At 47.3% G+C, this 13,917-nt stretch overlaps 3 protein-coding genes across 3 annotated transcripts; 2 read left to right on the forward strand and 1 right to left on the reverse strand.

Annotated features, from left to right (window-relative positions):
* Positions 1-808: 808 nt before the first annotated feature.
* LOC125515406 (glutathionyl-hydroquinone reductase PcpF-like) lies at positions 809-2,335 on the forward strand. Its single transcript, XM_048680873.1, has one exon. The coding sequence runs from the start codon at positions 863-865 to the stop codon at positions 2,087-2,089; it is 1,227 nt and encodes a 408-aa protein (XP_048536830.1). The 5' UTR covers positions 809-862; the 3' UTR covers positions 2,090-2,335.
* LOC125515408 (nicotinamide/nicotinic acid mononucleotide adenylyltransferase-like) lies at positions 2,204-4,445 on the reverse strand. The gene is made up of 10 exons (XM_048680874.1): positions 4,217-4,445; positions 4,039-4,121; positions 3,793-3,878; positions 3,624-3,707; positions 3,445-3,529; positions 3,237-3,316; positions 2,985-3,086; positions 2,838-2,896; positions 2,605-2,724; positions 2,204-2,483 (listed from the first exon to the last, which is right to left on the reverse strand). Exons 1-9 carry the CDS (start codon positions 4,276-4,278, stop codon positions 2,610-2,612), a joined length of 756 nt encoding a protein of 251 aa, XP_048536831.1. The 5' UTR covers positions 4,279-4,445; the 3' UTR covers positions 2,204-2,483; positions 2,605-2,609.
* Positions 4,446-4,541: 96 nt separating this feature from the next.
* On the forward strand, positions 4,542-6,085 carry LOC125515409 (60S ribosomal protein L37-2). The gene is made up of 4 exons (XM_048680875.1): positions 4,542-4,701; positions 4,815-4,950; positions 5,632-5,733; positions 5,840-6,085. The coding sequence occupies exons 1-4, from the start codon at positions 4,699-4,701 to the stop codon at positions 5,887-5,889; spliced, it is 291 nt and encodes a 96-aa protein (XP_048536832.1). The 5' UTR covers positions 4,542-4,698; the 3' UTR covers positions 5,890-6,085.
* The last annotated feature ends 7,832 nt before the right edge of the window (positions 6,086-13,917 follow it).

Genomic DNA, 13,917 nt, shown 5'->3' on the forward strand with positions numbered 1-13,917 from the left:
CAAATCCAGGAGCCCCGGGCTGGCCTTGTCCGTCTGCATTAGCTGCGGGCGGGCTTCTTGATGTGGCATCTCCAGATGGCGCCACTTTCGACATCGACTTGATCTTTGAGAGTATAGTGTTGTGGACTTGCACTGTGTTTCTAAGGTAGGACATGTGCTAGGCGGTATATATAGCCATCGACCAGGGGCTATCGAAGGATGATATTAATTACATCCAATAAATTTGAAAAAGGAAAGACACTAATGCATACCATAAACACCATTTTATTTATAGTGACAGTGCAACGCATACTATAAACCATGACATGTGCAATTTATTATAAGATTTCGCAGGGGTACAAGTATAGTATATGTTGAATGCCACATTTAATATTACCCTTTTTTGGCTTTCCACTATCTGGCTCATAATCACCTACCATATGCAAAGGTTTCTACCCGTTGCGGAGAGGCTGACCTGCAGCTCATTTTTCGTCATGAGAAAACGACGAGCAAAGACGAAAAATGCCATGAAACAAAAAATAATAATCTCGAGAACCTTCGGTGCTTTCAGTGTGACATGCTTAATTTGCCACAGGCTTTTCTTTTTGCATTTTTGGCGCAGCTTACATGAAGAAAAACTGTGGACGAATCGTGACCAGTTAATATATGTTGTTTAGAAACTGTTTTGAAATTTGAAATTTAGAAATTAGAAACCCTAGTTCTTGGGCTGTTTGCTCGGGTAAGATGGGACCCAACAAGCAAAACGGGCTGAATGTGTGTGTGTAAGCCCAACGTGAGATGGTTGGGCCTTCCTTATCCCTCGTCCCACTCCCACGGTCCCACCCACCTCTCTCCCTCCGTCCTCGTCCACACACTCTCCTCGATGTCGCCTATCGCGGCGCACCGAGCCTCTCCGGCCATGTGGTCCCCGCAGCCTCCGCCGCCCCGCCTCCAGCTCCGGCGACCGGCGGGGACGCCCCTTCACTCCTCGCGCCGCCTCAGCCGCATCGCCGCATCGCAGGAGGACCCGCTGACCGCGCTGACCCGCGTGCTGTGGGGCCGCGCGCTGCCGCCGTCGCAGCTCGTGCTCGCCGTGCGCCACGGCTGGACCTCGGCGTGGCGGCTCCTCATGCGCCAGCTCGCGCCCTCCGACCCGGCCACGGGCGCCTTCACCCGCACCCCGTCCCGCTTCCCGGCCGTCGCGCAGCCCGCGCCCGGCCCCGGCGCGCGCCTCCACCTCTACGTCGGCCTTCCCTGCCCCTGGGCCCACCGCGCGCTCCTCGTCCGGGCCCTCCTCGGCCTGGGGCCCCGCCTCCCCGTCTCCGTGGCCGTCCCGGGCGACGACGGCGCGTGGTCCTTCACGCCGGAGAGCCCCGACGCGCTCTACGGCTCCCACAGGCTCCGGGACGTGTACGCCGCCCGGCGCGGCGGGTTCGAGGGCCGGGCGTCCGTGCCCATGCTCTGGGACGCCGACCGCCGCGAGGTGGTCTGCAACGAGAGCATCGAGATCGCCAAGTTCCTCTGCACGCTCGTGGACGACGGCGCCGGAGGCCTCGACCTCTGGCCGCCGGAGCACCGCGAGGAGATCGACCGCTGGTACGGCGTCATCTACCCGAGCGTCAACAACGGCGTGTACCGGTGCGGGTTCGCGCAGAGCCAGGCGGCCTACGACGCGGCGGCGGGCGAGCTGTTCGACGCGCTGGACATGCTCGAGGACCACCTCTCCGGGTCCCGGTACCTGTGCGCCGGCGCCGGCGTGACGCTGGCCGACGTGTGCCTCTTCACCACGCTCATAAGGTTCGACCTGGTGTACAACCCACTGTTCCGGTGCAGCCGGAGGAAGCTGGTTGAGTACCCCAGCCTCCACGCCTACATGCGGGAGATCTACCAGTTGCCCGGCGCCGCCGAGACCTGCGACATGGCCGCCATCGCCGACGGGTACTTTGGGACGCTCTTCCCGCTCAACCCCGGCGGGATCCTGCCCGTCGTGCCGGCGAGCTGCAGCCGGGAGGCCCTCATGAAGCCTCATGGCAGAGAGGCAATGCCTTCTGTTGCTGCTGCTGCTGCTGATGGTAGGCAGCTAGGAGCGGCTGCTAGTGTTGTTGGCTAGGATTACAGAGTGTAGCTGAATTGTGTAGCACATCAAATTACTTACTGAATAATACCTTGGTACATATAGAGGATGAAACAAAATGGCAGACTATTACTGTGACCGAGAGTTTCATGTCATATAAATGCTTTATTAGCAATATATTCTGTTGGTCGAAAGACTGATACATTGACAACAATGTAAGGAAGATTCAAGAACCTTCTACTAGTAAATATTGTGTATGGCATACTGGTCTCCATACATTTACATCCAGTCATGATGCTAATAATAATAAGGCAGTCAGGCCCTTTTACTTCAGATAATCGTAGCTCGTCGCTGATAGTTCAGATTGTATCATAACATCGATGCCCAAGGTGTCAGTCCTTGCTACATGGTCGTTTCAAAAGGCTTGCAACTGCGAAGCGATAAAATGTAAGTTTTAGAACCAAGGATTCTCACTGAGGACATTGTATATAAAAACATGCATCTGGAAAATAGAAAGTACGGAAAGACTGCTGGGTAGAGGTAAATATTACCATTGTCATGATTTGGTATCACCCTCTTCTGTTTCCATGTAAAGTTTGTGCTCTCTAATGTACTCGATTACTTCATCGCAAGTAAGATACTTTATTGAGAGATGTTTTCTTATACATTCTCTGCAATTTGATAAATGAATACAGGAATCAACAATGATACATCAAATAAATGAAAAACTGAAGGTAGTAATAGCATCTAATTATACAGGAAGCAACATAGATAAAAATGTCACCTTACTCTAGATGAACTGATCTGATTTGGCACAATCTCATCAACCGAAATGATGTTATCCTGAAAAACATACATGGGGAAACACACATGTGAGTAAAAATCATCAGTCAGTCGGGTAAGTAAGCTCCTCAAGCTAGAAGTTTCTCACCCTGCATTCTTGCAGTGTCTCGCTGCTGGATATTAGCTTTTGAACATCTTTTCCTTCCCTACGTATACAAACAACACCAAAGTCTTTACATATGGCCCTGACCTGGAAACAGAAAAGGTTGTGCATCAAAGTTACTTCTTCGATAAGGGCAATTCAAACAACAATTAAATAGGACACTGTGATTTATAAATAAGGGGTGCACAAATTTTGTATGTCGAATTGTGGATACCAAAAAATGTTCAAGTTTTATACCTGATCTGGAATCCAAACCCCTGGCGTGCTGAATGACTCCAGAAGGTCAGAACCACATAACAGCATTACCCTGACATCACCTGACAGAAAATGCATGTTGTAAAGGACGGATTTATATACAGGGAAAATGCACCGACACATTTGAATGATCACTGAACAGTGTGAGAGAAGGTATTACTGTATTGCAACAAAAAATCTTGCCATATACCTTGATCAGCTAAGCTGTCCTTGCACAGAGAGTTCGCAACCCTCGAGAGAACGGTCAAGGTGCGCTGATAACCTTTCTGCATTGTCTGTATCAAGACACAAGAATGTGTGCATCAAATACCCACATCATCCAAACTGAAAATACATTATGTGACAGCGCAAAATGAAAAATGAGGTTACCTCCCACGGATCAACCATCACAAAAGATGAGCTTCCACACGCCAATTCGCAGAGGCGAACCCGGTGAGCAGCGGGCAAGAGGTCCTAACCAGCCCCAAATTGCGAATTCAGTCACGAGAACGGCGTCAACCATGAACACAAATTGATACACATTTCCAGTTCATAGTACCTTCTTCTTATATGCATCGTTCACCGGGGACATGTACCCACCCAAAACACAGTACCCTCGCTGCTGCAACTCATCCTTCGCCAACTCTATATGAACGAAACACATCAAAAGATGGGGTAAGAGGTACTCTTCTCACTTTGCTGATCCCATTCTTAGGCTGTTCTTGAGACTTACTAGTACTAAACACAGTACCACACTGAATCACTGATAGGTGCAGCAGATTAGCAAGTGTTGATTGAGGCTTACCGAACATGCGCAGGTGCATGTAGGTGGGGGGATTGAAGCTGCCGGTGGCCACCAGCACAACGCCGCCTCGGCTTCCCCCATCCCTGCCGTCATCAAGAAACGAACGGGGGATCAGTCCAGCTATACGCATCAAGCAACCCAAGAAAATCCGAGAGCAGATTCTCTTCTTTCTGCTTACCGATTTGGATCCATGGAGAGCTTCTCCGTGGGGAAGGGGAGAGGAGCTTCCGCCTCCTCCATGGCCGCCCTCTGCAAATCCTCAGCCGAGCCGAGCTGATCTCTCGCTGCGGTTCTCTCTTCCTGCGGTGCGCCGTCGGCGGGAGGCCGGCAATCCGGCCGGCGTGCGCTGGAGCAAGATTCCCAAGTAGGAGGCTTTTTTTTAGAATGCTGGACTCTGTGTGCCCGTGTGGGTGGGCATCGCGATATGGGCCTTGTTGGGCCGCCGTGGTCATGCCCAGGGGCCCCGCTAGAATAATAACAAACAGGTCCACGGAGAGATGCAGCCTATCAAACGGGCCGGGCCCATGTGGCCTTGGGCAGCCCCGCGCGGCTCTATAAAGCCGCCTCCTCGAGCCGCTAGGTTTTGGTGCTCTCTTCTTCCTCCTCTCCTCCTCCCTCGGCGGCGGCGCAGGCGGCGCGGAGGCGACAGGCGAAGGCGAAATGGTGAGCGGATCGCCGCGGCTCCGGCGGAGGCCTCCTCCCTCCGCGGCGCTCCTTCTCGTCTAGATAGATGGATCTCGAGTTCTGACTGTTCCTTTGCTGTTGTTCTTGCGCAGACGAAGGGAACGGGCAGCTTCGGCAAGCGCCGGAACAAGACCCACACGCTGTGCATCCGCTGCGGCCGCCGCAGCTTCCACCTGCAGAAGAGCACCTGCTCCTCGTGCGGCTACCCCGCCGCCCGCATCCGCAAGTGTAAGTCCCGCGGCCAGATCCCCTTCCCCTATCTTAGCACGCGATTCCGGTCCGTCGACCTAGCTGGTTTAGGTAGATGTGTTGCTTGGTTCTCGTATGTGCTGCCTGCGCGAGGCCGTGATTGCTTAGGTTTTCGGTGCTGTTGGGGTAGCCCCGTCGCTGTTGCCTAGAATCGCATGCATGCTAGCTCTGTGGCTCGACGTGGTATGCCTGTAGCTTGATGTGCCGTAGTTTTTATCTGGTTCTAATTTGTGATGAGTAGTTCTTGTTTGATACGATGTGTTAGGCTTTGATCATAAGCATGATAGTTTGAAGATGCTGGGAATGACTGTAAAAAGGAATTCCTGCAAGACCCAACTCTAGTTATGAATTGTCATATAAGTATCTTACCTAGCTCTGTTACACCTCTGATAGAGGTTCAGCAACTAGAGCTATTAATAAGGTGGATGACTTGGCTGTTTGTTCACATGTATCATCGATCTTAAAATTTAAGATGTTCATCCTGTTCTAAGCAGTACACATTTGTAGCCAGCCTTTAGTGATGAAGTTTTAGTTAGTGCAGGGCAGTTAAGATTGATTGTCATATTGCTCTCACTGTCTTCTTATAAGTTAAAGCACATCTCTCATTTAGTAAGTGTTATGTTTCTTCTGCATCTGATAAGATTCTGTCTTGAAAAACAGACAACTGGAGTGTGAAGGCCATCAGGAGGAAGACCACCGGCACCGGGAGGATGAGGTACATGCGCCATGTGCCCAGGAGGTTCAAGAGCAACTTCAGAGAGGGTATACTTCTCTTCTCTCTTTAGTCTTGTTAATAAAATGTGCCAGCATATCCACCCATTGTGAGCTCTGTTTTGCTAAACTGCAATCCTGTGAATGTGTTCTTCAGGAACTGAGGCCGCACCAAGGAGCAAGGGAGCCTCTTCCAGCGGCAACTAGGCGTGACAGTCTCCATTTGTTGCCCTAAGCGAAGCCCTGATCATCAAACTTAGCTTTTTTGTTGGTTTCTACTGGAACTCTTATGTTTCTATGTTGCGAGGCAGACTATATGATGCCTGGTTATGTTATTTGCACAATTGTCGTGGACGTTAATCCTTCAGTTTTGAATGTTGAATTGTGTCGATGTCCTGTGTTAGATGCTGCATCTATTGTTCAATGTGCTATTTGTGACGAGTCTTTTTTGTTGTTTCAATATGAGATCTTTGGTCAAGTTTTTATGCATGTAATAGACCATGACATGGTCACTCACATAGTGTTTGTCTGTTCATATTTACGCTGTGCAGGTACAGCAAGAACATAAAAATGCAACTTCCAATGTGAATAGCTCAATGCTTCATTTCTCTCTTAGCATTTTGAGTTCCAACATTGTCTTGTACACAGAACAGAGAGATTGTATGGAAGGTCATTTTGAGTTTCCTAGTTTTGTTTTCTAACTCAAAACTCGTACTCCCTCTGTAGTAAAATTCTTGTCTTAACTAAGACAAATTATTTTGCCATGCTTCTTTAAACCTGCTATTGTGTGATTTAGCCGTAGCTCAGTGTTCATCTTTTGTTAAGTATCTTGTGCAGTGTCTTAACTAAGACGAAAAAATTATGACGGAGGGAGTACAATGTTAGATTTTTAGCATTCTTTGTTTGAAGAGCTAAACTGTTCTTTTTAACTTGGCTCACACTTTATTTTGGTGCACATTTGTATTACATCTCGGAAAATATCAAACCCAAATATGAATCATGCCTTGAAAAAAGTCAACAGACTCAACAGTCAAAATAGGTCGCCCTCTTGGGTTGTACTCCCTCCATTCCAAAATTTCTACTCCTATAAAAATGTGAGTTGGTCACGATGGTGTGCCTACCTTCACGTCATCTGACTGTCCAATTCTTTTATAAAAATGTGAGTTGGTGATGATGGTGTATCTGCCTTCACGTCATCTGCATATTTGTAACGTAAGGCTAAGATGGATTGTCCTCAAGCCACTCACACTTTTGCAAAGACACTAGTAAGATGCCCGTGCACCAAGATGCATTTTTTACAAAACACTTGTTGTGATTGATCTATGCGGGAGTAATTTCATGTATAAAAACTAATGATATCACCTGTTGTAATTGGCGCATGCGGGAGTAATCTCATGTGTTCAAACTAATGATATCTCGAGAAAGATGGGAGATAAGGTGAGGAGTGGGGCATGGTGGTAATTAGTGGTCGGATTGAGTGGAGGCATGAGAATGGACGATGCCGGCAGCGGTCATCATGCCAAATTGTTCCAGAGGCTTCCTTTTTTAATTGCTCAACAATCAGGTTGTGGGAGATAAGGATAAACGAGAAAAGTCCTTATCTACAAGTGTGAAGAGAGATACGGATATCTTTTTATAAAATTATAATAGTTTGCTTTCTATCCAGTAGCAGAAACGCCATGAGTATGCTTCGGCGTTTCAAGCGCAGAGGTTTTCGGCCGGAGGAGAGCTACTCGTTTCTGGAGGTGCCGATGCCAAACTACCAATACATGACGAGCAGTGTTTGTGCGCTAGATTTTTTTTTTCAGTTTTCTTCATGTTCGATTAGCTGCGTATTTCACGATATAATCCCGCCCTTGTCTCTGATTCTGATTTTGATTATTCTTGTGGATTTCAGATAGAAGGGCACTTCGCAGCAGGGTCATGACGAGAAAGGTGGATAATATGTCTATTTTTATGTAGTTTTTTTTAGAGAACTGACACTAATTTCTCTCAAAATATGTCAATTTGCAGAGAATTTAGTAATGGAACGGTCTACACTGAAGGCTGGTCTAGAAGTGGCAGTATATTTGTAAGCGTTGTGCCAATTTTCAATGATCTGACTAAACTGATCGTTTCTGAAATTTAGCCAAAAATTATGTCATTTTGCCACTACTGTTTTTGTACAGAATTCTTGTCTATTTGGGTGGTGCCAAACAGTGCCAAATTGCATAGTTGTATGTTATCTAGGACCTCTATTGCATATGACCTAGAGTTGTCTCTGAAATATGTTGGCATCACATGGCAATGAAAATTACAACATTATTTATTCCTGGTGTAATCTTAATCCAACAATACACCATTTGATTCCCTACTTGTTAGGTGGTACATAAATAGTCAAACCAGGGTTCATGGCATCAACTATTTTTTTGTTGTTTGAATCACAATGGTGCAGAGGCCGGGGATTAGCCTACTTTTCAGAAAAAATGTTCCTTTTTTCGACTATGAGGTAGTATTAGCATAGTTGTACCGGAAATTATTCTGTATTGCTGCAAGGCATTTTGAGTAACATGTAATGTTTCTACTTTCTACACAAGTGAAAATAAAACTTCTTCTGAAAAGCTAGAACATAAGTCGGTCAAATATTGAGTTCCACACTTATGTTGGGAGTATCGAGGTAGAACTAAATGGGTGATGTTTCTTTTGCTGGGGTAGGAAGTAGGAAGCAGGTAGCTTGGATCACAGCACAAAAATTTGTAAAAATTTGTTGCACCTTAGTATTACAATGTACAGGGTTGTACAACTTTGATACTTGCTTTAGTGTTCGTGATATTTTCCTCCGGATGACGATGGGAGTGTGCCCCCTCCCATAGAGCTCAGAGAGGTCTCTCTGTTGCCGATGCTGTTGTAGGGCCTTCATTTCATGCGTTTTCCCGATCTCAAGCAGGGCCAGGCTGTAACACCCTCGATGCGACTATAGCTCCTACGTGTCGAGGCACGATTTAGAGACATAATCGCATTGAAGACATATGTCGCAAGTTAGGCAATCTTCACAACATCCCATGTAATATGAATAATAAAGGGGAGAACATAGTTGGCTTACACTCGCCACGTCACATCAGAGTACATAAATAACATACATCATCCAAATACTCATGGCCCGACTACGGCGCCAAATTAGAAGAAAAACCCAACATGCGACAACGGTCCCAATCAAACCCCAATTAGGCACCACTACTGATCATCAGGAAAAGACACGTAGTATCGCTGAGAGTCCTCGTCGAACTCCCACTTGAGCTCGTACTCGTCACCTGGAGCGGAATCACCTGGACCTGCATCTGGAGTTATAGTATCTGTGAACCACAGGGACTCAGCAATCTCGCACCCTCGCGATCAAGACTATTTAAGCTTATAGGAAGGATAGGCAAATATATATGTGGAGCTGCATCAAGCGACTAGCAAGTATGGTGGCTAACTTATACGCAAAAGAGAGAGCGAGAAGAGGAGGCAAAGCGCGAGCGAGAATCTAGAGGAACGACCTGCGCAAACATAACTCCAACACCGTGTCCACTTCCTGGACTCCGCCGGAAAGGGGCCATCACGGTAACACACACGGTTGATTCATTTTAATTAAGTTTATGTGTAAGTTATCAACAACCGGACATTAACAAATTCTCATCTACCCATATCCGCGGGCACGGCTTTCGAAAGTTCAATCCCTGCAGGGGAGTCCCAACTTAGCCCATGACAAGCTCTCACGGTCAACGAAGGAATAGACCTCCTCCCAAGATGTTCCGATTAGACTCGGTATCTCGGTAACTCAAGACACTTCGACAGGTTAAAACAAGACCAGCAACACCGCCCGAATGTGCCGACAAATCCCGATAGGACCTGCACATACCTCTTTCTCAGGGCACACTCAGATAAGCAATCCGTACAACTAAAACCAGCCCTCGAGTTTCCCCGAGGTGGCGCTGCAAGGGGCTCTAGTTTGGACCAACACTCAGAGGAGCACTGGCCCGGGGGGGGTAAAATAAGATGACCCATGAGTCTGCAGAACCCAAGGGAAAGAAAAGGGCTAGGTGGCAAATGGTAAGACCAATGTTGGGCATTGCTGGACAAGCTTTAATCAAGGCGAAATATCAAGGGGTTCCCATTATAACCCAACCGCGTAAGGAACGCAAAATCCAGGAACATAACACCGATATGACGGAAACTAGGGCGGCAAGAGTGGAACAAAACACTAGGCGAGAGGCCGAGCCTTCCACCCTATACCCAGTATATAGGTGCATTAAGATAACATAGCAATATAATGATATCCCAACAAGTAAATAAAAGATGTTCCAACAAGGAATGGCCTCCAATCTTCACCTGCAACTAGCAACGCTATAAGAGGGGCTGAGCAAAGCGATAACATAGCCAATCAACGGTTTGCTAGGACAAGGTGGGTTAGAGATTTGACATGGCAATTGGGAGGCTGTCAAGCAAATGGTAGGCATCGTAGCATTGGCATAGCAAAGAGCGAGCAAACTAGCATAGCAAAGATAGTAGTGATTTCGAGGGTATGATCATCTTGCCTGCACAGTTGTCAGAGTTGACTGGATCCTCAAGAGCAAACTCAACGGGCTCCTCGTTAGCGAACTCGTCTCCCGGCTCTACCCAAACAAGACAAACAAGCAACAAAGATACAATCAACCACGTGCAAACTCAAACAACACAATGCAAAGATGACATGCTATGCGGGATGCAAAATGCAAGATATGACGGGAAAAGCATGAACCTGGCCTCAACTTGGAATTCCAAGGGTGCAACTGGAAAGATGAGATGAAATCGCTTGAAAACGATATAAAGAACGCCGGAATCGGAGTTACGGTTTGGAAATGGCAAGCGATTCAAAAATGACACCGGTCTGCGATTTACAGCAAGTAGGCATCTAAATGCAATGAAATGAACAAGGTACAGCCACCAAACACGACAACAAAATACATGGCAGGGATGCACACAAGATGCTTAACAAAAAAATAGCACTGAGCCACGGCCAATTCATCCATTATGAGGTTCAAACAAGCATGGCAAAAATGCAATTGCAAAACAGATTTCAGACTTAGTGAAATTACCACCTGTCTGAAATTTCAGATCACGAAGCCCTCTTCGGAGCAGCAAAACAATATGATACATGACCTGATTATGATAAATAAGAACATGGCATGGAGCTACTCAACAAGCTTAACAAAAGACCCAAAGTGACCTAGGGTCAAAAGGGTTCACAAAATATACTACCGGGCACACGAACATAGCTAAAACACAATCAGTTTCCAGACTTAGTGAAAACTGAGACATGCTGAAATATAACTCACGAAGGCATGTAAACGAGCTCGATGCACTCACTACGGTGCAAGTCATGGCAAGGCAAGCATACATCCATTAAGAAGGCACAAAATATAAGCTAGACATGGCAAGAACAATGGCATAGCATGCACGGATCAACTACAATAACATCGGCAAAATCGCAAACGAGTTGACGATCTGCCCAGATTAACAACGAAGCAAAAGTAGAGCTCGATTGACTCAAGCTAGGGTGCTCCATAATTGCAAACAAAGACATGTATGGATATAGCATAACATGATTAACAAAACTCCTTTACTGGTCATCCTCAAAAGAGGCACGGATCACTAGGAAACAAGCTGAACATATGGCATCATGAACTAAATAATCCCAGACTTGGTGAAAACTACTAAGTCCCTGAAAATAGAGTTACCGGGTGCCTCACTTTGCAAGCTTGCACAAGTCACCACACACATCCTAAAAATGCATGGGTTGCACCTCTGGATAGATGACAAAATCCTTAACAAAACATATGAAGAACTCACAGGCATAGCATGCACACAATAATCATGGCAAAAATGACAGAAGTATAAGATGAACTAGCAGATCTGACAATTAACTCACGAAGCCTCCTTCTAACAGCATTTTGGGCATTAAGATGAGCTCAAATAAAAATGGTGCAACGGAATGAAATGATGTACTCGTCGAGACGAACATTTTGATATACCATATGTCCAAAACGGAGCTACGGATGCGGAGATATGGCAGGTCAAAGTATGCACAAAAATTAAGGTTAGGGACGAAAAAGTCAACCCCGAGATGACCGAGATCCAGATCTGGCCCGATCTGCACGCGGTTCGAGGAGTTCGCCGGAGTTGGACTTGAAGCTCGCCGGAGTTGAAGCTCGCGGGGAGAGGCTCGCCGGCCGGAGGGGAAGAAGAGGCAGGGGCTCGGTGGCCGGGGCACGGTCGCCGGCGGCGAGGCGGCGTCGCGGGCGGCCGGGCGAGGCGGCGTCAGGCGCCGGGCGAGGAGGGGCGCGGCGGCCGGTCGGGGCGGCGCGCCGGAGTAGTGGCGGCGGCGGCCACCTGCGTCGGGGAAGAGGGCGGCGGAGGCTGGCGTCTCCTCGGGCCCGGCGAGGCGGCGTCGGGGGCCCGAGATGGGCCAGGCGGGCTTCGGCGGCGGCGGGCGCCGGCTGTGACACGTGGCAACGCCCGGTTGGGCGCGGGCGGCGGCGGACGCTGTCCGGCCGGGGGCGGACACGTCCGGCGGCGGCGGGATCCTTTTTTTAGACTAGGGTTTCGGGGAGAGAGAGATCCGAAAATGGAGGGGGGCTATTTATAGGCATAAGTGGAGCTAGGAGAGTCCAAAGGAGGTGCGGTTTTTGGCCACGCGATCGTGATCGAACGCTCTAGGACATGGAGCAGAGTTTGGTGGGTTTTGGGCCAAATTGGAGGGGTGTTGGGCTGCAACACACAAGAGGCCTTTTCGGTCCCTCGGTTAACCGTTGGAGTACCAAACGAAGTCCAAATGGTACGAAACTTGACAGGCGGTCTACCGGTAGTAAACCAAGGCCGCTTGGCAAGTCTCGGTCCAATCCGGAAATGTTTAATCCCCACACACGAAAGAAAGCTAGAAATGACCACCGGAGGAGAACGAAGCGCCGGAATGCAAAACGGACAACGGGGAAAATGCTCGAATGCATGAGATGAACACGTATGCAAATGCAATGCACATGATGACATGATATGAGATGCATGACAAAGAAAACAACACACGGAGACAAAGACCCGAACCCGAGAAATAAATATAACTTAACGCCGGAAACGGCAAGAGTTGGAGTACAAATTGGGAAAGTTACATCCGGGGTGTTACACAGGCCCAGGAGAGGGCCAGACCATACTCTACATCATTGAGTACATGGATACTGACCAAGAAGTTCATCCACGACCACTCCCAGATCTATGAGAAGATCCCCAGCCACACCGTCAAGGTTTCCCCTCCGTACTGTCACCGATCTAGGTCCTTAGTTATTCATTTTCCCAATTTTTGCATGCAAGGTTTTTCATTGAAAATTAGGCAACGGTGTTCTATTTGCTGATTGGTAAACTGATGATGTTGTGTGTGTAGATATCCCGAGGTACCAGCCTTGCAGACCTCAAGCTGCACCGTCGCCTCATGTTCTTCTGAAGTCATGTGACTTTTTAGATGCCAATTTAAAATACTTTGTCAGGTTGTAATTCGAGAATCATTTTCCATTAAGAAGAATTTATTTAGTTAGTGTTGAATCAAACCAGAGTCATGCTCTATATATTATGGGGTTAGGTTACATTTGATAATCCTTTGAGTGATGGCAATGACTTGAAATCAAGGATTAGGCCATGAGTTTTAGTAACCCAGTGAGATGCAGTTTTAACTCTATACAGAATTTTTAAGGGCGTCAATCATTATACAAGTTAACTTTAACCCTGTGAGATGCAGTTTTATGCATGGTCTTGATGATTTCAATTTATCAATGAGCATCCATTTCCTTATTATGCTATATTCCAATTCATGTCATCCTAACAATATTTCGGCGAAGGACATGCCTTTTTTTGCATTTCACAAGTACATAATTTGCTACAATGAAGTATTTTGAATAGGACAATATAAACTGAAATTTGCTACACTTCTAACATACATATTGCATACATTGTCAATGTAGAACACAAGAATTAGCACCATGTGATTACATAGTTGGTCACTGAACACTCAAATAACTGGAACCATCAAAGAACACGACTTCAAACATAAATACCATATTCATAACCACTTGTGCTTCATCTCTCGAGAATAGTGCTACCTCTAGACTTTTTGGGGGGTTTCGTGGCAACGCACGGGCACCTAACTAGTATAATTATATTTGGGAACAAGGGAGTATGTATCTAATTTCC

The sequence above is a fragment of the Triticum urartu genome, chromosome 6 (genome assembly GCF_003073215.2).
Source record: "Triticum urartu cultivar G1812 chromosome 6, Tu2.1, whole genome shotgun sequence".
Taxonomy (NCBI): domain Eukaryota; kingdom Viridiplantae; phylum Streptophyta; class Magnoliopsida; order Poales; family Poaceae; genus Triticum; species Triticum urartu.